Below are 24,882 nucleotides of genomic sequence, written 5' to 3' on the forward strand. Positions count from 1 at the left end.
GGAGAGCCGGCAAATACCACCTCTGGCTGGCCCCCAGAGTGGGGTGGGAATGGGGATTTTGCAATATCCTTCCGCCTGGAGTGGGGAGGGAATGGAGATTTTGCAGTATCCTTCCCCTGCCACGCCCACCAAGCCACGCCCACAGAACCGGTAGGGGAAAAAATTTAGATTTCACCCCTGAGACAGTTGCAACGTTAATGGAAACCTGGCGGAGGAGAAAATCTCACCAGTGAAATGGAAAAGCTTGAGAAGGAACTGACAGCCAAACCAATTGCCATCTCTGCAAATATATATATATCATCGCTTAATTTCCACAGCAGTTTGCCACCATACATTGTTCTCTTAAAAGTACTTTTTTAAAAAATATATATATTTAAATATTGTTTCCACAGTATGCTGTATTATAATCCGCGAGGTAGACCAGCCCAATAGAACACAGAAATGATAAATACGTAAATGAGAATCTATTCCGAAGCAGAACATCCAGATTCAGTCACAGCTCTGTTCCATATAGTATCAACCTTGTGAACTCTCAACTTTCCTCTTTCCACTATGTATTCAAAATGGACAGTGATTAATATATATTTATATACTAGCTGGACGCCCGTGCTTTGTTATGAAACGTATGTGCTCAGGCTTGATAAATTGATACTTGCAGCCTGAAACTTAATTTATTTATTTTATTTTATTTTATTAAATTTCTATACCGCCCTTCTCCCGAAGGACTCAGGGCGGTGTACAGCCCAAAATAAAACCATGACAATATAAAAATTAAAAGCAATTTAAAACAATTAAATAAATTGTCCGAAAACTCTAATAAAATAACCCATTAAAATAGTAAAATATTATTATTATTTAGGCCAGCCCTGCTTGCTGGAATAATAATGTTTTTAGGGCACGACGAAAGGTACGCAGGTCGGGAATCCTACGAATCTCCGGGGACAGCTCATTCCAGAGGGTAGGGCCCCCCACAAAGAATGCTCTCCCCCTGGGGGTCATCAGCCGACATTGCCTAGCCAACGGCACCCGGAGGAGCCCCTCTCTGTGGGAGCGTACCGGTCGATGGGAGGCTATCAGTGGTAGAAGGCGGTCTCGCAGATACCCAGGTCCCAAGCCATGGAGCGCTTTAAAGGTGGCAACCAGCACCTTGAATCGCATCCGGAAGACCACCGGGAGCCAGTGCAGCTCACGTAGGAGCGGTGTTACATGGGAGCGTCGGGTCGCTCCCATAATTACCCACGCGGCCGCATTCTGGACCAGTTGGAGCCTCCGGCTGCTCTTCAAGGGGAGCCCCATGTAGAGAGTGTTACAGTAGTCCAGACGGGAATGTAGAGTGTAGAATGTGTAACCCCGTAGCATCAGAGTGTGTTAATATAATGCAAATGGCAGGTAGAACAGAGGGGGATAGAGAATAGAATGTCCCAGCCTGCAGCATCCATCGGTATTCATCTAGCTAGCATCCTGTCAGTGTGTGAGAGAGCTGAGGGGTGTTTGGAAACTCAAACAGTATTTGCTGTGTGAGCAAGAAGGAGACAGGAAGGAGGCTGGGCATGGCTTAGCTCAACTGTTCTGTAGTAAAGCTGCTTGCTGCTGTGACAGTAAAACTGAAAGTGAAACTCCTCTCCTCTGCTTGTGTTTTGCATTTGGAATAGCTTTCTTTTGAGGTGGGGAGGGGGAGTAGAACTCCTTAACATCAGAGTGTGTTAATAATAATATAGGAAATACTAACGCTCTGATGGTCATTTCGAAAAAACCTCTCTTAGTGAGCACCTAGAAGCCAAGAGGAACAAATGTGGCAAATTTCAAGTTTGTAGGCTTTACAGTTCTGGAGATTCCGTGATTAATGCGTGAGTGGTTTTCACGTTTAGATATATAGATATGCATTTTTATACATACATTTATATGTATGAGTGTATATATATGTAGGTCTTTGGTTATTCGGGTCTTCTCCCACATAAAATTGGAAGTGTCTTGGCGACGTTTCAACGAAGTCTCATTCGTCATCTTCAGGAGCTCATTGGTATCAGCATTGCTCCTGGAAGCACGAAGCCGAGAACACCAGCCTGAAGATGACGAATGAGACTTCGTCGAAACGTCGCCAAGACACTTCCAATTTTACGTGGGAGAAGACCCGAATAACCAAAGACCTACATACAAACACCCGCGAAAACCTGAGAAAACAAATATATATATATATATATATATATATGTGTGTGTGTGTGTGTGTGTGTGTGTGTGTGCGCGCGCACGCAATATATCACATACGCAGAAGATAACCTCCAGAGGGAAAAAAAATATATGATGCCCTTTGGCTTCCTGCATCTCTCAATCTCCGCACAATTTCAAGGTAATCTCTCCACGATAAGACATCTGCAGTTTGTTTTCCTTCCTCCTCCTCCTCTGCATTTTTAGAGAGAGAGCCATATGTTTTTAATTATCTTGGGCTGCAGATTTCCGATGGCTACGGCCTAGAGGTGGATGTCAGAAAAGGCCTGTAGGAGAGCGAAGATGTTTCTCATAAATAAATAAATAAATAAATTGACAAAATGATTTCGGTGCATTGAGAGCCTGGAAGGCAGAACTAAAAATACGATAGAATTATAGGGTGGCTTCACAGAACCAGTTAACCACATCGGAAATTTAGCTTTGCTGAGCGAGCAGAAAGAAGAAAGCGTTTACACAAACCCATGTGTGGGAGAATTCAAGGCTTCCCAAGGACTGATGTGCCAATGTAATCTCCCCAAAACATTGTGAGGCTTTGATTGCATAGTTGCGGGCTCCATTTTAGAATAGAATAGAATAGAATAACAGAGTTGGAAGGGACCTTGGAGGTCTTCTAGTCCAACCCCCTGCTCACCAAGGGGTGCAACCCACCCCTTTCCTAGAAGAATGAAATATTTTAGGAAATATTAAAAAGGCAGAATATTATGTTTCCCTGGTTGAGAAATGGAGAAGCATGTTTTAAAGACGAAGCAGCTCCCACCTTCTTGCCCCCCCACCCTTTGTCAATGGGCCAGAGGGAGAAACTCAATTCCCTCCCATCTTTGTCAATGGACCATCATCTGCAACACAATAGGAGCCATCTAGCAACAGAAACTCACCACATGGCACCTGGGAAGATTACATCAGCCCGCAAGGCTAGCTAAGACCACCCACCCCCTGGGAGTCTGACAACCAATCAGGATACTCTTTCTGGGCCCCAGGAAGTTCAAAGCCAGAGAGGGCATAAAACCCGGGGACTCGCTGCGTCTTGTCCCTTTTCTGTTCAGGAACTCAAACCATGTGATCCTGTCCACCATTAAACCATCTTTCCAAGCAGTCTCCTTGTTTCCAGTGTCTTTTTCCCCACTTGGAGCTGAACCCAGAAGGATATTTCTTCTAACAATTACACTGAGACCATATGCACCAAGACAAATTCCTTGTGTGTCCAATCAACCTTGGCCAATAAAAAATTCTATTCTATTCTATTCTATTCTATTCTATTCTATTCTATTCTATTCTATTCTATTCTATTCTATTCTATTCTATTCTAGTGTATGCACCAAGACAAATTCCTTGTGTGTCCAATCACACTTGTCCAATAAAACATTCTATTCTATTCTGTTCTGTTCTGTTCTGTTCTGTTTTGTTCTGTTCTAGTGTATGCACCAAGACAAATTCCTTGTGTGTCCAATCACACTTGGCCAATAAAACATTCTATTCTATTCTATTCTATTCTATTCTATTCTATTCTGTTCTGTTCTGTTCTGTTCTGTTCTGTTCTGTTCTGTTCTATTCTAGTGTATGCACCAAGACAAATTCTCTGTGTGTCCAATCACACTTGGCCAATAAAAAATTCTATTCTATTCTATTCTATTCTATTCTATTCTATTCTATTCTATTCTATTCTATTCTATTCTATTCTATTCTATTCTATTCTATTCTATTCTACTCTATTCTATTCTAGTGTATGCACCAAGACAAATACCTTGTGTGTCCAATCACACTTGTCCAATAAAACATTCTATTCTGTTCTGTTCTGTTCTGTTCTGTTCTGTTCTGTTCTGTTCTGTTCTGTTCTGTTCTAGTGTATGCACCAAGACAAATACCTTGTGTGTCCAATCACACTTGACCAATAAAACATTCTATTCTATTCTATTCTATTCTATTCTATTCTATTCTGTTCTGTTCTGTTCTGTTCTGTTCTGTTCTGTTCTGTTCTGTTCTGTTCTGTTCTGTTCTGTTCTGTTCTAGTGTATGCACCAAGATAAATTCCCTGTGTGTCCAATCACACTTGGCCAATAAAAAATTCTATTCTATTCTATTCTATTCTATTCTATTCTATTCTATTCTATTCTATTCTATTCTATTCTATTCTATTCTATTCTAATTTCTGAGAAGCTCTGGGCCGCGATCTTTACAATTCCCCACCCCGACGTCCCACAAACTGGGCGGAAGCCGACTCAAGCGGTGTTTGCGTGACCGTAGCCACTTACCAAGTTTGTGATAAATGTCAAACTTCAGCCGCCCCCTCAGTTCATGTGTCTCTTAAACCACAATTCTCCAGGCAACCTGTTTGTAAATTACCAACTATTACCAGAACTACAGTGTGTGAACTGCATGGCTGCCTTGAAGCATGCTGTGTGGGAGAGATACAATGCAAATATTTAACCACAATTGACTCAACCGGCGTGGGGAGGAAATTCACGGCAACAAAGGGCCATTGCTGGGCCATGAGGTTTTTCCCACATCGTTTCTCTACGCTTAGTCACCTCCTCTGACATCTACAGGTAATCCTCGACTTACAACGTCATTGGAAAAAAAGTGAGTTATGATCATTTTTCACACCATTGCAGCATCCCCGTGGTCATGTGATTGAAATTCAGATGCTCGACTCATATTTATGACGGTTGCAATGCCCCTGGGTCATGTGATCCCCTTGTGTGACTCACTTAACAATTGTATGACTCATTTAACGACTGTGGCAAGAAAGGTCATACAATGGAAAAAACTTAACTTAACAAATGTCTCATTTAGCAACATAAATTTTGGGCTCAGTTGTGGTGGTAAATTCAAGGACTAGGCATTCAGAACTGTAGAACCTTCTCCTGCTTGGGCGAGGGGTTAGACTAGATGACCTACACGGTCCCTTCCAAAGCTGAATACTAATCTGGAGGAGAAGGGAAACATTTTCAAGGGGAAAAAACCAAGAAAGTCCAGTGTTTTTTTTCTGGAAAAAGCTCCTTTGGGTCTTATTCAGAACTATGGAAGCTTCTTGGATGAGAAGCGAAATGTTTTCAAGGGAAAAAAATCAAGGAAGTCCAGTTTTCTTTTGGAAAAAACACCTTTGGGTCTTGCTCTAAATGCTGCCTCTTGCCTACCTAAGTGTCAACTCGCAAAGCATCCCTGGCCTGCTCTCGAGTTGCCATAGGCAAAGGGGATGGGAAACCGATGAAGCAGCACGGCAGCCAAAAACAGAAGTACACTCCAGACATATCTCTCTCAAGGCTGTCTCCCAGGGTTACCCACAGCGGCCGGAGGGGAGTGATCTCTACAACCCGCGAAATTGCTCCATTGGCAAATGTGATTGATGACACACCCTGAGGGGAGGGGGGAAACAGGGTCATGATTGGGGAGTAAATTACTTGGGGTCAGAGTTGGCTTCACTTGGAACGTGCGGACATGAAGCTCCTAATAAATAACTGGATTTCTTTTGAAGCTTGGCTCGAGGCTCATGATTTGGCAAAACCAAAGGAAGTTCTTCCATCCATTTAAGACATAAATAGACCTTAGCACAAGGCTTAAAATAGACTTATCACAGATTAGACAACAAACAAAATCCCCCAAACTTTCCTTCTGGGAATTAACCCAAAAAGGTCTCTCTCCCTCCTTTCACAACCCAAATTGCATCACAGTTCTCTCCCAACCCTTCCTACCACCTAGAAACATTGAGTGCACCCACTCGGGGTGACTGTCCTTGCATGTCCCGGCAAAGGTCAAATTCCAAAGCTCCATCAGTGACCTAGAGAAGCCAGAGCTTTTAGCACCTCTTCATTATCCCAGTCAAAGAACCAGAGAAACCGACTGGCGCAGGATTAACCTTTCTAAAGGAAAAAACATGAACCTCCATCCATCCCCCTCTGGAGATTCAGATAACAGAATAACAGAGTCGGAAGGGACCTTGGATGTCTTCTAGTCCAACCCCCTGATCGAGCAAGAAATCCTATACCATTTCAGACAAATGGCTCTCCAATCTCTTCTTGAAAACCTCCAATGATGGAGAAAGAAGGAAGGAAGGAAGGAAGGAAGGAAGGAAGGAAGGAAGGAAGGAAAGAAGGGAGGGAAGGAGGAAGGGAAAAGATGGAAAGGGAGGGAGGGAGGGAGGGAGGAAGGAAGGAAGGAAGGAAGGGAAAGGATGGAAAGAAAGGAAGGAAGGAAGGAAGGAAGAGTATGAGAATAACCGTAGGAGAAGGGACCTTGGATGTCTTCTAGTCCAACCCCCTGATCAAGCAAGAAATCCTACACCATTTCAGACAAATGGCTCTCCAATCTCTTCTTGAAAACCTCCAGTGATGGAGAAGGAAGGAAGGAAGGAAGGAAGGAAGGAAGGAAGGAAGGAAGGAAGGAAGGAAGGAAGGAAAGAAGGGAGGGAAGGAGGAAGGGAAAAGATGGAAAGGGAGGGAGGGAGGGAGGGAGGGAGGAAGGAAGGAAGGAAGGAAGGGAAAGGATGGAAAGAAAGGAAGGAAGGAAGGAAGGAAGAGTATGAGAATAACCGTAGGAGAAGGGACCTTGGATGTCTTCTAGTCCAACCCCCTGATCAAGCAAGAAATCCTACACCATTTCAGACAAATGGCTCTCCAATCTCTTCTTGAAAACCTCCAGTGATGGAGAAAGAAGGAAGGAAGGAAGGAAGGAAGGAAGGAAGGAAGGAAGGAAGGAAGGAAGGAAAGAAGGGAGGGAAGGAGGAAGGGAAAAGATGGAAAGAGAGGGAGGGAGGGAGGAAGGAAGGAAGGAAGGAAGGAAGGAAGGAAGGAAGGAAGGAAGGAAGGAAGGAAGGAAGGAAGAGTATGAGAATAACCGTAGGAGAAGGGACCTTGGATGTCTTCTAGTCCAACCCCCTGATCGAGCAAGAAATCCTACACCATTTCAGACAAATGGCTCTCCAATCTCTTCTTGAAAACCTCCAGTGATGGAGAAAGAAGGAAGGAAGGAAGGAAGGAAGGAAGGAAGGAAGGAAGGAAGGAAGGAAGGAAGGAAGGAAGTGAGGGAGGGAGGGAAAGGATGGAAAGGAAGGAAGGAAGGAAGGAAGGAAGGAAGGAAGGAAGGAAGGAAGGAAGGAAGGAAGGGTATGAGAATAACCGTAGGAGAAGGGACCTTGGATGTCTTCTAGTCCAACCCCCTGATCAAGCAAGAAATCCTATACCATTTCAGACAAATGGCTCTCCAATCTCTTCTTGAAAACCTCCAGTGATGGAGAAAGAAGGAAGGAAGGAAGGAAGGAAGGAAGGAAGGAAGGAAGGAAGGAAGGAAGGAAGGAAGGAAAGAAGGGAGGGAAGGAGGAAGGGAAAAGATGGAAAGAGAGGGAGGGAGGAAGGAAGGAAGGAAGGAAGGAAGGAAGGAAGGAAGGAAGGAAGGAAGGAAGGAAGGAAGGAAGGAAGAGTATGAGAATAACCGTAGGAGAAGGGACCTTGGATGTCTTCTAGTCCAACCCCCTGATCGAGCAAGAAATCCTACACCATTTCAGACAAATGGCTCTCCAATCTCTTCTTGAAAACCTCCAGTGATGGAGAAAGAAGGAAGGAAGGAAGGAAGGAAGGAAGGAAGGAAGGAAGGAAGGAAGGAAGGAAAGAAGGGAGGGAAGGAGGAAGGGAAAAGATGGAAAGGGAGGGAGGGAGGGAGGAAGGAAGGGAAAGGATGGAAAGGAAGGAAGGAAGGAAGGAAGGAAGGAAGGAAGGAAGGAAGGAAGGAAGAGTATGAGAATAACCGTAGGAGAAGGGACCTTGGATGTCTTCTAGTCCAACCCCCTGATCAAGCAAGAAATCCTACACCATTTCAGACAAATGGCTCTCCAATCTCTTCTTGAAAACCTCCAGTGATGGAGAAAGAAGGAAGGAAGGAAGGAAGGAAGGAAGGAAGGAAGGAAGGAAGGAAGGAAGGAAAGAAGGGAGGGAAGGAGGAAGGGAAAAGATGGAAAGAGAGGGAGGGAGGAAGGAAGGAAGGAAGGAAGGAAGGAAGGAAGGAAGGAAGGAAGGAAGGAAGGAAGGAAGGAAGAGTATGAGAATAACCGTAGGAGAAGGGACCTTGGATGTCTTCTAGTCCAACCCCCTGATCGAGCAAGAAATCCTACACCATTTCAGACAAATGGCTCTCCAATCTCTTCTTGAAAACCTCCAGTGATGGAGAAAGAAGGAAGGAAGGAAGGAAGGAAGGAAGGAAGGAAGGAAGGAAGGAAGGAAGGAAGGAAGGAAGTGAGGGAGGGAGGGAAAGGATGGAAAGGAAGGAAGGAAGGAAGGAAGGAAGGAAGGAAGGAAGGAAGGAAGGAAGGAAGGAAGGAAGGAAGAGTATGAGAATAACCGTAGGAGAAGGGACCTTGGATGTCTTCTAGTCCAACCCCCTGATCAAGCAAGAAATCCTATACCATTTCAGACAAATGGCTCTCCAATCTCTTCTTGAAAACCTCCAGTGATGGAGAAAGAAGGAAGGAAGGAAGGAAGGAAGGAAGGAAGGAAGGAAGGAAGGAAAGAAGGGAGGGAAGGAGGAAGGGAAAAGATGGAAAGGGAGGGAGGGAGGGAGGAAGGAAGGGAAAGGATGGAAAGAAAGGAAGGAAGGAAGGAAGGAAGGAAGGAAGGAAGGAAGGAAGGAAGGAAGGAAGAGTATGAGAATAACCGTAGGAGAAGGGACCTTGGATGTCTTCTAGTCCAACCCCCTGATCGAGCAAGAAATCCTATACCATTTCAGACAAATGGCTCTCCAATCTCTTCTTGAAAACCTCCAGTGATGGAGAAAGAAGGAAGGAAGGAAGGAAGGAAGGAAGGAAGGAAGGAAGGAAGGAAGGAAGGAAGGAAGGAAGGAAGGAAGGAAAAAAGAATAGCAAAATAACAGAGTTGGAAGGGGCACCTTGGAGGTCTTTTAGTCCAACAACTTCTAGGAATAATCCATTCCAAGGATTAATTGTTCTAACTGTCGGGTAATTTCTCCTTAATTCTAGGCGGGCCCTTTCCTTGGTTAGTTTCCATCCATTGCTTCTTGTCCTGCCTTCAATAGAAGGTCGAAACCCCGCCCCCCGCAACGTACTGTTCTGTATTTCCCTGGGATCTGTCCCTCCCCCTTCAGATTCCCCTACCCAGAGCCCACTTCAGCCCCTCAGGGTCCCTTCCAGGGGGTTGGACTAGATGACCTCCAAGGTCCCTTCCACCTCTGTTACTGTTTATGAGGAAAAAACCTACTTCCAATTTATGGAATCCACCGCCAGAGGTTCTAAAGGCAGCTCTTATTTTAGGTAAAGGTAAAGGTTCCCCTCGCACGTATGTGCTAGTCGTTCCCGACTCTAGGGGACGGTGCTCATCTCCATTTCAAAGCCGAAGAGCCAGCGCTGTCCGAAGACGTCTCCATGGTCATGTGGCTGGCATGACTCAACGCCAAAGGCGCACAGAACGCTGTTACCTTCCCATCAAAGGTGGTCCCTATTTTTCTACTTGCATTTTTTACCTGCTTTCGAACTGCTAGGTTGGCAGAAGCTGGGACAAGTCACGGGAGCTCACCCCGTAACGCGGCGCTAGGGATTCGAACCTCTGAACTGCCCACCTTTCGATTGACAAGCTCAGCATCTTAGCCACTGAGCCACCACATCCCGTAGCTCTTATTTTAGCTGGCTTGAAAAAGGATTAAATCAATAACTGGAGAGCATGTCCATCAACCGGTATTAAAGACAGTTACTGGATCCTTCGTTCAGAAGCAGAATAAGTCTGAAAAAACAGACGACCGGGAGATCTAATTTCGTTTCAACCTGCTGGTTGATCTGTTTGTGCCCCTCAAAGCAACTGGGCACGATCTCACTATGCCGCTCTAATCCCCTCTCCCACTTCCGCCCCCAGCTTTAGCAAGAGACAGCCCTGCCGTCCAAGGATATACCAGATATACTTACATAAGTCTGAGAAAGGAGAACTTTTTTCTCAAGGAATCTAACCGGAGATGGCAAGTCTGCTTTGTACCTAAGTTGATCTTCTTGGAATGGAGGTTCTGGACCATGACTGTGCTTGGCCGAGCGCTGGTGGGTAACGCAGGAGACCACAACCCATAGAAAGCTTCCCTGAAGTTCTCAAGGTGCCCCAGATATCTAGTCCTGAAGGAAACGTTGCTTCGGAATCCAGGCCATAGAAACAGGTCCAAAAGGCAATGTTTGAATCAGACGCTTGGTGCATGGGCCTTTCTCTTCTCAAGTCAAGATTCCTTAGAGGGATAACTCCATAAGTTTCAGGTCTCCAGAAGAAAGAGCTTCTGGATGGCACGATGTTCACCAGATTTCCCCCAAACAGCCTCCTTCCTCAGTCTTTCTCCCACTTCGGAGAACTAAAACAATCTTGGCTGGATAATTTTGATTGCTTCTTTTCGGGAACCGCGGTGCGGCTGCTAAGTCTTCTTTCCGTGTGTGCGTGTGTTATTTTGAGGTGGATACGAGGTCTTCTCTGCCCCAGTTCTCCCAAAACAAACTAGCCCTGTCTGCCGAGCTCCACCTGGGCATGATGTCAGCTGCAGTGTGTGCTACCAGAAAGGTTGAGCCTCTGGTCCTGAAATCCCAACGCAGCACCTGAAAACAACATTTTCCCTCCCCCGAGGAGCTCAAAGCTTGCTCCCTCCTGCCATCATCAGCAAATAAACGGGTGGAAGGAGCACCTGATCAACTGAAGCAGGTGGCACAAGAGAGGGTTGAGGCTCTACTCAGGACACGAAGACACGTGTACCAACACAAGCCTCCAGGAGCAAGAGGTTCTCAGAAAAGATCTTCTGGCCACGATAGGGTTTTTGGGTTTTTTTTAATCACAGAAGAACAAAGTCAGAAAGGACCTCGGAGATCTTCTAATCCAGCGGTCACCAACTGATGGTCTGCGAGAAAATTGTGGTGGTCCGCAGAAAAATTATTTGCATTTTTTTATATTGCACTAAATCAGGGGTCCTCAAACTACGGCCCCTGGGACAGATACATGCAATGAACGTTTGTGTCGCTGCAGAGAGTCTCCCCCTTTGAGGTCTTTTATGTGGGTTGGAGGGGGGCAAAATTCCAATTTGGGGTCTGCTTCAGCCTCCTGGTGTGGGGCTTCGGGAGAAGGCTGGAGGGAAGCGCCACTGATGGCGAAGAGCCGGAGGACCTCGTTCCAGTGGGACTGCATCATGGCCTGGAACTGGCTGACCATCTCAGCGTGCTGAGCCTCCAGGCGCCAGTATCTGGCCTTGCACTCTCTCAGAGGTCTTTCCTCTGCTTGGAAAGCCTATGCTCCTAGTCCTCAGTGAGGTGCTTCTGCTGAGCCTCCTTCTCAGTCAGATCCAATTTGAACTGAGCTGTTTTGCCAACTCTTTCTCGTGGTGGCTGCTGAGCTCCAACAACTGCTTCCTGTTGGGGCCCTATGGAGCCCTGGTGGAGAGGCGAGGAGAGGCTGGGAGGAAGATGTGAGTAGAGGCCGGTGAGATACCCCTTGACGTGAGTGACACAGAGTTGGCCACACCCACCCAGTCACCTGACCACCTAGCCACGCCCACCCAGCCAGTCATTAGGCAGATCATACTAGTCTTCCTTGATTAGTTTCCATCCATTGGATTTTGAGTGTTTGGAGCCCTCTTCTGACTAAAGAAGGTGGAAGACCGAAAAGGGGCTTCAATTAGGGGGGACTCTTGGCCTTTTTTGACTTCACGTCAAGGACTTTGTGACTGTCACTTTTCCAGAGCCGGGGTCCCTTTCAAAGATATGACCCAGATTGCATCTAAAGCAGGGGTGAAATTCAGCAGGTTGTGACAGGTTCTGGAGAACTGGTAGCGGAAATTTTGAGTAGTTCAGATAACCAGTAGTGGAAATTTTGAGCAGTTCGGAGAACTGGCAAATACCACCTCTGGCTAGCCCCAGAGTGGAGATTTTGCAATATTCTTCCCCCAGGAGTGGAGTGGGAATGGAGATTTTGCAGTATCCTTCCCCTGCCATGCCTACCAAGCCATGCCATGCCATGCCACGCCATGCCACCCACCCACCAAGCCATGCCCACCAAGCCAAGCCATGCACAAGCCACACCCACCAAGCCACGTCACGCCCATCAAGCCAACGCCCACAGAACCGGTAGTAAAAAAAAATTGAATTCCACCACTGATCCAAAGGACGGATTCCTCTCGTCTGAAAATCTGTTCCATTCCTTCCTCATGCTGCTATAAAAACCTCAGCACTTTTCAAGTTCCCTTTCCTTCCTGAAACAGGTGAGGGACTCCCCAGGTAAAGGGACACACAAGAAAATGCAGACATTGACAGTGGAAGCTTTTTTTGGCAGCCCTAAATCTTAGTCTTGAGTGCCCTTCAATCACTCCGTCTTCAATAAGAGGCACAACTTGTTATGTGTCCATAATGCAGGAGTTTTCAAACCAAGGGTCCAATCTAAGATAACTGAACTAAGGAGGCATTTCCTGACAGTGAGAACAATTGATCGGTGGAAGGACCTGCCTTGAGAAGTTGTGGGTGCTTCATCGCTGGAGGTTTTCAAGAAGACACTGGACAACCCTTTGTCTGAAATGGTACAGGGCAGTGATGACTAACCTCTTTGCCATTGCGTGCCAAGAGCGGGGGGGGGGGTCACACACGCACATGCCCTCACCCATAATTCTATGTGCCCTGTCCCCGCGCATTCGCACGCGACCCTCCCCACACCCCACACCCCACTCCTGGCAAGCAATGGCCCAGTAGGCCCGTTTTTCTCTCTCACCAGCCTCCAGAGCCTTCCTAGGAGTCTGGGGGAGGGCGAAAATGGCCTTCCCCCCCACCCCCCCAGGCCCTCTGGAGGCAGGAAACAGCCTGTTTCCCTACTTCTGATGGGCCCAGAAAGCCCGAAAATCATCTGGGGCGCACCAGAGCTGAGCTTGCGTGCCCACCAATATGGGTACGTGTGCCAACTGTGGCGCGCGTGCCATAGGTTCACCATCACGGGTATAGGGTTTCCTGCCTGAGCAAGGGGTTGGACTAGAAGACCTCCAAGGTCCCTCCCAAGTCTGTTGTTCGAGTATTCAATCGCTCACACACAAAAATCAATTAAGACCCATCTGGAAGGAAGGAAATGGAGGGAGGGAGGGAGGGAGGGAAGGAAGGAAGGAAAGAAAGAAAGAAGGAAGGAAGGAAGGAAGGAAGGAAAGAAAGAAATAGAGGGAGGGAGGGAAGAAGGAAGGAAAGAAAGAAGGAAGGAAGGAAAGAAAGAAGGAAGGAAGGAAGGAAAGAAAGAAATAGAGGGAGGGAGGGAAGAAGGAAGGAAAGAAAGAAGGAAGGAAAGAAAGAAGGAAGGAAGGAAAGAAAGAAATAGAGGGAGGAAGGAAGGAAGGAAAGAAATAGCGGGAGGGAGGGAGGGAGGGAAGGAAGGAAGGAAGGAAGGAAGGAATGAAGGAAAGAATGAAGGAAGGAAGGAAGAAAAGAAAGAAATAGAGGGAGGGAGAGAAGAAGGAAGGAAAGAAAGAAGGAAGGAAAGAAAGAAGGAAGGAAGGAAAGAAAGAAATAGAGGGAGGGAGGGAAGAAGGAAGGAAAGAAAGAAGGAAGGAAAGAAAGAAGGAAGGAAGAAAGGAAGAAATAGAGGGAGGAAGGAAGGAAGGAAGGAAAGAAATAGAGGGAGGGAGGGAAGAAGGAAGGAAGGAAGGAAAGAAGGAAGGAAGGAAAGAAAGAAATAGAGGGAAGAAGGAAGGAAGGAAGGAAGGAAGGAAATAGAGGGAGGGAGGGAAGAAGGAAGGAAGGAAAGAAAGAAGAAAGGAAGGAAAGAAAGAAAGAAGGAAGGAAAGAAAGAAAGAAAGAAATAGAGGGAAGAAGAAAGGAAGGAAAGGAAGGGAGGGAGGGAGGGAGGAAAAAGAGGGAGGGAGGGATTTAAACTTTTCAGAGCAGAGTATGGTTTATCTGCTTTGTTCCCTCTTATTTCCTCCAGGGTAACCATTTCTACAAGGGCCTGGATAATTGGAGGGAAACATATGGAAGAAAAGGCTCAGCCACCGAATAGTAATTCTCAGCAGCTCGGTTCTCCCTTGGGTTATTAATTGGCCCTCAGCGGGACTCGTTGTTCTCTTTAGACTGAGGAACATTTTCTTTCCAGCTTTTACTACCATCGGTAGAGCTACCATGGCAAAGACAAGAGAAACAGCAATGGGTTGCAGCCTAGAGAGAAGAAAGAAAGTATGGAGCCAATTATAAAAGAGCCTTGACCGATATCAAGAGTCCCATTTTTTTAATTCGTTGCTGGTTTTCAATGAGTGTGGAAGCTTCACAACCACTTTGTCCAATTGTTAGACAAAATCCCAGTGATCCAGTATCGCTTTCAAGCGTCTCAAGGAACAACCCTCAAATTCTTCAGTAAAAATTAATTTTAAAAGTTAAGGTTTTTTTTGTTTTTTTTTTTAAAGAAATAACCCTACTAACTGTTTACATGTGTCTATCCTTAGAGAATCAAGTCATGATTTTCCGCACAGCAACTAAATTTGGATACCAGCCATCAGCTTGATTTAAGGCAATTCGAATGTTAATTTGGGAGCAGAGAAGACCCGGTTTCGCACTATGATCAAAAAAGCCCAACGATGTGAAAAGTTCCACAATACCAAAATTCAGTTGCTTTGATGACGTTACTAGTTCGGTAATGAAATGTTTTTATTTTATTTTTTTATTTTTTAATTTGATTTATATGCCGCCCTTCTCCGGAGACTCAGGGCGGCTTACAGTGCGTTAAGCAATAGCCTTCATCCTTTTTGTATATTTATACAAAGTCAGCTTATTGCCCCCACAAACTGGGTCCTCAATTTACCTACCTTAGAAAGGATGGAAGGCTGAGTCAACCTTGAGCCTGGTGAGATTTGAACTTGCAGTAATTGCAGGCAGCTGGTCTTAATAACCAGCTTAATAACAGGGTGCCTTAGACCACTGTACTACAAAGGCTCTTACCAGCTGCGCTCTCATTTCTGGACTATCAGACTTTCCGTAGCTTGCCAAGAATTGTTATCAGTAAGCTAAACTGCGCATGTCTCTCCACCCACATTCCTTCTCACACTTTTCTTTCTTCTCTTGCCAAGAGACGTCCGGCTCCTGAGAAATAGCCGATAAGAACTTTTGCAAAAATGTAACAATTAATTTTATTTAGATTAGTACGATGTTTTATTTTCTTTATAACAAATAAATGAGTTTTCTTAGAAGATATATCTTCAGGTGTGTTTTCTTAAAGTATGCTGGCAAGGGAAGGTCTCGATCCACCCCTCTTAATCAAGGTGCGATTATCCCAAAGGCAGAATGGGATTAATCAGCGCCCTGACAATGTCCACAAGAAAACCATTAAGCTCAGAGAACACCAAGGATCCCAAAATATTAACATTATCCCTGCAAACCAGGGATATGGTTCTAAGTTCTCCAACAGGAATCGCCCATCAAACATAAATCCCAGAATCTAAAAATATCACCAGAAGAAGCCCTGGCTCTAAGTCGGCTGCAAGATAGCAAATTATGGTCCTTAATGCAAAGAAGGACCTCAACATTTAGCAACGTATCATATATCAGGAATTAAAATGCAATGCAAGAGATTGTTTCCATCCATAGCTTCTTGTCCTGCCTTCTGGTGCCTTGGGATAGGTTTAGGACAGATTTGCATGACATACTGGAACACAAACCAGTATGAACCTTAGCTACAGTTCAGGATGTTGGGCAAACTAAGTAAGCCATGGTGATATTGAGTAGGTCAGGAGTCAGCAACCTGCAGCTCTGGAGCCGCATGTGGCTCTTTCACCCCTCTGCTGAAGGCTATTGCTTAACGCATTGGAAGCCGCCCTGAGTCTCCGGAGAAGGGTGGCATATAAATCAAATTTAAAAAAAAAAAAAACTCCATAGATTTTCAATTGAATTAAAATCTGGGCTATTCCCAGGCCATTCCAGCAGAGGAATAGGATTATCTTGAAAAACACGCACACACAAAAAGAGGTGTTATTAGCCATCAAACCTCAAAAATACACTTTTCCCAAAAGGTTTCCACAATTTTTGGCCACTACTGTATATTCTGAGCTTCAAGGAGTAGCTGCAGCACGATTCCCGGCATCCCACTCCTGTGCCTGAGGATGCTAGAGAAAGAATTCAAGTAAGAATCGAATGCCTCTTGGCTCCCCTCATTGTTGGATCCGGAAGTTAACGTCTGAGTAGTGATCGCAACCATCTGGCTTCCATATTTCCACCAGCGCCCCCACCCCCAGGAAATAACAGCTTTGGGTAAGGAAGTTAAATAAAACACAATGGGAGAATACTGAGAAACAGAAGAGAAGAGAGCATTCTGCGGCAGTCAGAAAATTGCAGTCCAAATGTAAATTATATCGGGGGTGGAGGGGAAGAATTGTTTTTTCTGCTATTGGGGTGGGGGGGAAATCTTCAGAAGGCAAAGCATATTTTGCTAATCTGGCTGGAAAGAAAGTCCCGTGAACGATTTTCACTTTTTATGTTTCCCCCTTTTTTTTTTTGCACTGAAGCTACAGTATGAAGTTATCATAAATCAGAAAGTACATTAGGTTTCCTACTCAAATTACATTCTCTTTCTCCTTGCTTCTTTTCCCTATAATCTCCATTCCTCTGTAAGGAGACTGGGGAGGGGCAGAGGTGGGTTTCGCATAATTTTACCACCGGATTGCCACGCACCGAAAATGTGCTCGTGCGCACGCCTTCCGCGCATACGCCTGGACTTCCATGCATGAGCTTTGCTCTCTCTCTCGTGGCTTGCACTTAGAAAATGTGGCTAAATAAGGTGGCATAGCGCCGTGTTGTGGCCCGTACACAGCCTGTGTGGCTGGTGGCTGATTCCGACAGTGAGGAGGCTGGTGTGGTGCTGCGCCAGCATCCTGTGCAGCTGGCACTCGAGTCGAACAATTAGGAGGCTGGAGAAGATGTGGTGCCAGAGGCGGGGATTCAGCCAGGGTCTTCAGAACCTCCAGAAGCTTCCATGGGTGAAGAGGAAGAAGAGGAGGAGCCTCTTCTCGATGCACGGGCGCGCAGAGCTGCCAAAAGGCAGGAGTGGCTCCTCAGGAGGAGGTCTCCTGGAGAGTAAGGCTTGGGGCTAATTGGCCACTCCCTCAGCCTATTTAAGGAGGAACGCCGACTGAAGCAATTTGCAGGGAACAACTTCGTTCACTCTCCTTCGTGCCTTGATCTTAGTTCTCTGCAAATTGCTTCTGGGCTTTCTGCCATCCATAGTAAGATTAAGATTATTTATTCTTTGGATTCTTGCAGGCTGTTAAGAAAGTTCATTAACAGCCTTTGTTTGAAAAAAAAAACTGATTTTATTTTAGTAAACTAAGGTTTGTACAGACTTTGTGTGTGCTGCGTTCTTTGGGGTCTGTAGCTGGGGCAGAACAGTGCTGGGGCGGGGCAGGGCAGGGGCAGGCCCACCCACAGGTCGCCACTACCGGTTTTCCCGAACCGGTCTAAACCAGCTGAATACCACCACTGGGAAGGAGAGTTCGTACTCATTCACATGCCATTCCAAAAAGGCAATGAAAAAGCTAAGAAGGAAACAAACAACAACAACAACAACAAAACAGACAACGGGTACTCCTCAACTTACAACGGTTTGTTTAGTGACCATTCAAAGTTACGACGATGCTTATGAAAAAGTGACTGATGAGCGGTTTTCACACTTATGGCCATTGCAGCATCCCTTCGGTCATTGTGATCGACATTCAGACACTTGACAACTGACTCATATTTATGAGTCATGTGATAAACTTTTGCAAACGTCTGAGAAGCAAAGTCAATGGGGACATCAGATTCATTTTAACAACCCTGCTACTAACTTAACAATCGCAGTGATTCACTTGACAACGGTGTCAAAAGAAAGGTCATAAATTCCCAAGCAAAATTCGCTTAACAAATGTTTGGCTTAGGATGTAGACATTGTTTATCTCTGTGTGCCTGTTGATAGCTCTTACCAACACCGACAGAGAAATCCACCTGTATATAAACCAGAGAGCAAACCCCCACCCCCTACCCTTCCAGCACTGATGATGTTACCTAGTTGGGTCATGAAATGTCTGCAAGAAAACCACCAAGCTTAGAGAGCACCAAGGACCCCCCCCCCACAGGTCAACCTTGAACTACAAATACTGTATTTCTCTTCTATTGGTATGCTATTTTTCTCTGTTTATGAAATGTTGGATTGCCTTCTATTCATTCAAGCCATGATTTTATATATATATATATATATATATATATAGTCATGAGAATAGAATAGAATAGAATAGAATAGAATAGAATAGAATAGAATAGAATAGAATAGAATAGAATAGAATTAGGAAAGAGTAGAGTAGAGTAGAGTAGAGTAGAGTAGAGTAGAGTAGAGTAGAGTAGAGTAGAGTAGAGTAGAGTAGAATAGAATAGAATAGAATAGAATAGAATAGAATAGAATAGAATAGAATAGAACAGAATAGAACAGAACAGAATATTGGAGTGAAGGATGGGATGGGATAGGATATTGGAATGAAGAATAGAATGGAGTGGAGTGGAGTGGAGTGAAATAGAAATAGGAATAGGAATAGGAATAGGAATAGGAATAGGAATAGGAATAGGAATAGGAATAGGAATAGGAATAGGAATAGGAATAGGAATAGGGTAGGGTAGGGTAGGGTAGGGTAGGGTAGGGTAGGGTAGGGTAGAGTAGGGTAGGGTAGAGTAGAATAGAATATTGAAGTGAAGGATAGGATAGGATGGGATGGGATGGGATGGGATGGGATGGGATGGGATGGGATGGGATGGGATATTGGAATGAAGAATAGAATGGAGTGGAATAGGAATAGGAATAGGAATAGGAATAGGAATAGGAATAGGAATAGAATAGAATAGAATAGAATAGAATAGAATAGAATAGAATAGAATAGAATAGAATAGAATAGAATAGAATAGAATAGAATAGAGCAGAATTCTTTATTGGCCAAGTGTGATTGGACACACAAGGAATTTGTTTCCGGTACGTAAGCTCTCAATGTACATACAACAATAGTGATAGATCATGAACATAGTCATTGTAAAATACGCTCATCATAAAACATTAGATACGTAGTGTATATTGGAGGTGGGGACCCTTTGAGAGCCGCAGGCAACAAAATTTCATTTTAATGTACACCGATTAGTGTACATTCAAAGTGAGACAAAAAGTTATCGTAAGTCGAAGTCTTCTATGACAACTTTGGAAATTGGGCTGCAAACAGGCTTGGTATTCCGATCTCCAAGGCTGGAGAGAAACTCCACAAGAAAACAGACGTTACTCTCTGCTGGTCTTTCCTGGACCAGAATGGAAAGAATCTTGATGTGTCCGAGGTTACCAGGTTGGGAAAAATTGTGCATTATTCAACCCATCAATTAATCTTTTCTTCCAGTTACTTACCTGTCATCACGTTGTCCGGGGCTCAGAAATCGGGAGGGTTCATCCTCATGATTGCTGTGTTGGCTGCTGTAGAAACAAGCAAAATATGAGGGACAAAGAGAGTGACTCTTAAACGAATAGTTAAACCAATTGGTTGCACATACAAATGAAAGCTTAATCATGCTCATTTATAAGTGGCATGTCCTTGTTCTCTTATTATTTTTTTTCCCCTAGCTTTGATTTTAACAGACAGTAAGGAAGAGATTTCCCGAAATCTTACTTGAATGTATTTATTTTATTTATTTATTTATTTATTTTTATTTGATTAAATTTCTATACCGCCCTACTCCCGAAGGACTCAGGGCGGTGAACAGCCACGGAGTAAAACACATAAATACAAAAATTTAAAATAGAATAAAAATGAATTAAATAATTTGGCTGAACAAATTTAAAATAACCCCATAATTTAAAACCAAATTGAAATTTTCATTTAAAAAGGGGAGAAGATTTAGGCCAGGCCGGCTTGATGAAATAAAAAAAGTCTTAAGCGCGCGACGGAAGGTGCGCAGATCCGGGATCCTCCGTATCTCCGGGAGGAGCTCGTTCCAGATCGTAGGTGCCCCCACAGAGAAGGCTCTCCCCCTGGGGCCGCCAGTCGACATTGTTTGGCCGATGGCACCCGGAGGAGCCCCTCTCTATGGGAGCGTACTGGCCGGTAGGAGGCTATTGGTGGTAGCAGGCGGTCCCGTAGATAACCAGGTCCTAAGCCATGGAGCGCTCTAAAGGTGATTACCAAATTTGTTCTTCTTTCTTACAATACTGATTTTAGATCAGTGGTGTCCAACCTTGGCCACTTTAAGACTTGTGGACTTCAACTCCCAGAATTCCCCATCCAGTCATTCTGGCTGGGGAATTCTGGGAGTTCAAATCCACAAGTTTTAGAGTTGCAAAATCTGAACATATCTCTTTTAGATAAAAAAGAAAAAGAAAACAGACTTCCTATGCATGTATTCAATACAGATGTCTTGTTTTCCAAATGTAATACATATTTTTTTTTTGCAATACATTCCTCAATTTTTATTAGGACCCCAACAATATTATGCCCCTTCCCTCTGCCCCATTCTTTAAATGCCAAGCTTTTCTTTTTAACTATGCCCAGAGCCATTTGGGAGGATGGTAGCCTTCCAAAAAATCTAATAAAACAGGTATAAATAAATAAACATAACACCGTTAAAGCAAGGAAATGATGGGAAACAGGACTAAAAATAAAAATCAGAAACTATCCTTCAAGCCATACTGCGACATATCCTCGGGCTTAAAATATCACCAGATTAAAATACTTCAGATTGAATGTCTATTCTGAAATGGAAGCTGTAGTCCTAAAGGGAGTATCCGGTTTCTCGCATAATCCGGAAAATTAGCCTTCAAACATCTCTGAATGACAGCACCCGCTGGCATCAAAATCATCTTATCAAGATATAAACCCGGTTGATGGATGCTTCCAGTCTCGCCAAAGGTGATTTATCTTTTTACGATGTATTTTTTAACCAGCATCAAAATCACACAACTCAAGAATTATTCACATCTGCATTTTCTCCACTGCAGGGATAGGAAACTCGGAGGGGGGGGGAGATTCTAGAGGTTGCAACTACAATTCCCAGAAGCTCACTTCAGCTTGGTGGGGAGGAATGCTGGGAGTTGTAGTTCAGCCCCATCTGAAAGGCCACAATTTCACAGCTCTCCATCTAGGCCAAGCCATCCTATATCCTACAAGTCTGATTTCCCTGACTTCGAAAGAAGGAAGGAAGGAAGGAAGGAAGGAAGGAAGGAAGGAAGGAAGGAAGGAAGGAAGGAAGGAAGGAAGGAAAGAGAGTGAGGAAGGAAGAAAGAGAATGAGGAAGGGAGAAAGAGGAAGGGAGAAGGAAGGAAGGAAGGAAAGAGAGTGAGGAAGGGAGAAAGAGAGTGAGGAAGGGAGAAAGAGGAAGGGAGAAGGAAGGAAGGAAGGAAGGAAGGAAGGAAGGAAGGAAGGAAAGAGAGTGAGGAAGGAAGAAAGAGGAAGGAAGGAAGGAAGGAAGGAAGGAAGGAAGGAAGGAAAGAGAGTGAGGAAGGGAGAAAGAGGAAGGGAGAAGGAAGGAAGGAAAGAAAGAGAGTGAGGAAGGGAGAAAGAGAGTGAGGAAGGGAGAAAGAGGAAGGGAGAAGGAAGGAAGGAAGGAAGGAAGGAAGGAAGGAAGGAAAGAGAGTGAGGAAGGGAGAAAGAGAGTGAGGAAGGGAGAAGGAAGGAAGGAAGGAAGGAAGGAAGGAAGGAAGGAAGGAAGGAAGGAAGGAAGGAAGGAAAGAGAGTGAGGAAGGAAGAAAGAGGAAGGGAGAAGGAAGGAAGGAAGGAAGGAAAGAGAGTGAGGAAGGGAGAAAGAGAGTGAGGAAGGGAGAAAGAGGAAGGGAGAAGGAAGGAAGGAAGGAAGGAAGGAAGGAAGGAAGGAAGGAAGGAAGGAAGGAAGGAAAGAGAGTGAGGAAGGGAGAAAGAGAGTGAGGAAGGGAGAAAGAGGAAGGGAGAAGGAAGGAAGGAAGGAAGGAAGGAAGGAAGGAAGGAAGGAAGGAAGGAAGGAAGGAAAGAGAGTGAGGAAGGGAGAAAGAGAGTGAGGAAGGGAGAAAGAGGAAGGAAGGAAGGAAGGAAGGATGGAAGGAAGGAAGGAAGGAAGGAAGGAAAGAGAGTGAGGAAGGGAGAAAGAGAGTGAGGAAGGGAGAAAGAGGAAGGGAGAAGGAAGGAAGGAAGGAAGGAAGGAAGGAAGGAAAGAGAGTGAGGAAGGGAGAAAGAGAGTGAGGAAGGGAGAAAGAGGAAGGGAGAAGGAAGGAAGGAAGGAAGGAAAGAAAGAGAGTGAGGAAGGGAGAAAGAGAGTGAGGAAGGGAGAAAGAGGAAGGGAGAAGGAAGGAAGGAAGGAAGGAAGGAAGGAAGGAAGGAAGGAAGGAAGGAAGGAAAGAGAGTGAGGAAGGGAGAAAGAGAGTGAGGAAGGGAGAAAGAGGAAAGAAGGAAGGAAGGAAGGAAGGAAGGAAGGAAGGAAGGAAGGAAGGAAGGAAGGAAGATAAATCAGTAATGTCTGTAAACAGATATGTGATGTCCTATTTCAACAATATTCTAAACCGTCATTTAGCATGGGTTGTGAATTTCTTACTACAGAACCACAAACATTTCCAAAAATTATACAACCATCATGTCCCAAAGGTGCTTTTTTTCACGAGGCTACTGGACTTTCTTGTTTTTTCTTTTGAAGACGTTTCGCTTCTCATCCAAGAAGCTTCTTCAGCTCTGACTAGGATGGTGGGGAATGGAAGGATTGATACTCCTTGCAGACAGCTGGTCATTGGCATCCTTTTAGAAGGTCGTTGAAGCACCTGGAGGTTTATCTGTGTCGTCAGGGTCACCTGAGCGGTGCTAATGGTACCTGTAGTCTGCAGTTTTTTTTCCTCTGGAAATCCATTCCTCTTTCGTGCTTCAAGGACCCTCTAAAAAGGATGCCAATGACCAGCTGTCTGCACGGAATATAAATCCTTCCATTCCCCACTATCCTGACAGAGCTGAAGAAGCTTCTTGGATGGAGAAGTGAAACGTCTTCAAAAGAAAAAATAAGAAAGCCCAGTTGCCTCCTGAAAAAAGCATCTTTGGGACAAACCATGACCTGCAAGACGGAGAATCTCTACTGACTTTTATACAACCATCAGCCCATAATGCTGTAGATATACCAGGGTTTTGTTTTTTTGACATCTGACTTTTTTTCCTGGACTCCCCAGAGCCCAGAGGGAAGGCGGTGAGACTTCTACTCCTGATGCTCTGAAGTCTGGATGGAGAACCCGAGGAATTCATCGCAATGCCATTCCGAAAAACCGAGCCGGAGAGAAATCCGGTGGAGACATTGCCTCCTCCATCCACGAGATGTCACCGTTTCCTTTTGCAGCTGTGGCAAATACCGCGTGGCGCTAAGAAAGAGGACATATGAGGCCAAGTGGCTTGTGATTTCGAGAGCTCCCTGCGGTCATTATTACACAAAATAGCTGGGATTCTGTTGCTCGGGAATCCACTCTTGTGGGTTATTTTCTATTGGTTGGCCGATGCTATTTATAGAGATCTCTTGGGACGGGCAAGAAACGGCTCCGATTTGGGCTTCCGAGTTGGAGGTTCTTGCTTCTGTTTTATCTCTTGTTTGAACAGTTAATTCACACTGACCCCTACAATAATTTTAAGGAGAAATTTCCTAAAGCTGAAGGCTATTAACCGGTGGAAATGGTTTGCCTTCAGAAGTTTTAGGGACTTCATCCCTGGAGGTTTTTAAGAAAAGACTGGACAGCCAACTGGTACAGGGTCTCATGCTTGAGCAGGGGGGTGGACTAGAAGACCTCCAAGGTCCCTTCCACCTCTATTCTGATTGATTGATTTTTTTTATTTATTTAGATTTATATGCCGCCCTTCTCCGGAGACTCAGGGCGGCTTACAATGCGCTAAGCAATAGCCTTCATTCTTTTGTATATTTATACAAAGTCAGCTTATTGTCCCCACAAACTGGGTCCTCATTTCACCTACCTTAGAAAGGATGGAAGGCTGAGTCAACCTTGAGCCTTGGCGAGATTCGAACCTGCAGTAATTGCAGGCAGCTGGTCTTAATAACAGGGTGCCTTAGACCACTGTACTACCAAGGCTCTTTGATTGATTGATTGATTGATTGATTGATTGACTGATTGATTGAAATGGTCTAGGGCAGTGTTTCTCAACCTTGGAAGCTTGAAGATGGGTGTCAGGTTTCGATGCTATCTCAAAATAAATGGATTTCCAAACTGCCGATCTTGGAGGAAATTTTCTCTTTATTGAGCATAGTGATCTGTCCCTGGCTCTTTCGCGGTCAGTACTGACCTTTGCCCCCCCCAATCCCTCCCTTTCCGATCCCCAATTCTCTACGTCTCATTGGCTATCTTCCAAGCCACTTTCCTCATCCCTTCTCCGTCAGATCACAGGAATGTCTCCCCCTCCCATCTCCCAGGAGACAGAATCTTCAAAGGACTTAAGTAGGCAAAAATTCAAGCTTCTCCTCTCCTTATATATGTCAGTGCTGGGACGCTGACAATGGGTGGACTTCAACTCCCAGAATCCCCCAGCCCTTCTATGAAGGGACTTTTCAGCGGTGGGTGACTAGAGGAAGTTCAATGCATTTCAATAATGCATGTAGGCAGCTGGAGAAATTTTGAAACGGGATCTATTCTATCAACAGCTCCATGTTTTGGCAGTCATTCATGGACCTTCTACATCCCCAGAGGACAGCAATGA

General features: G+C 45.0%; 1 protein-coding gene across 3 annotated transcripts in view; it reads right to left on the reverse strand.

The window, feature by feature from the left end:
• GRAMD1B (GRAM domain containing 1B) overlaps window positions 1–24,882 on the reverse strand; it is a 209,590-nt gene that overhangs the window by 118,777 nt on the left and 65,931 nt on the right. Inside the window, exon 3 of one of the 3 annotated variants that reach the window (XM_070952207.1) lies at window positions 19,596–19,661. The exons of 1 other annotated variant lie outside the window; for it this stretch is intronic. In XM_070952207.1, coding sequence (XP_070808308.1) covers window positions 19,596–19,661 — 66 coding nt within the window. Of the gene's footprint in view, window positions 1–10,123; window positions 10,199–19,595; window positions 19,662–24,882 lie in introns of those variants that run through there. One more of the 3 variants, XM_070952209.1, reaches the window with a different exon arrangement.

The sequence above is a fragment of the Pituophis catenifer genome, unplaced genomic scaffold (genome assembly GCF_029215685.1).
Source record: "Pituophis catenifer annectens isolate HBS135680 unplaced genomic scaffold, rPitCat1.0.hap2 SCAF_12, whole genome shotgun sequence".
Classification (NCBI taxonomy): domain Eukaryota; kingdom Metazoa; phylum Chordata; class Lepidosauria; order Squamata; family Colubridae; genus Pituophis; species Pituophis catenifer.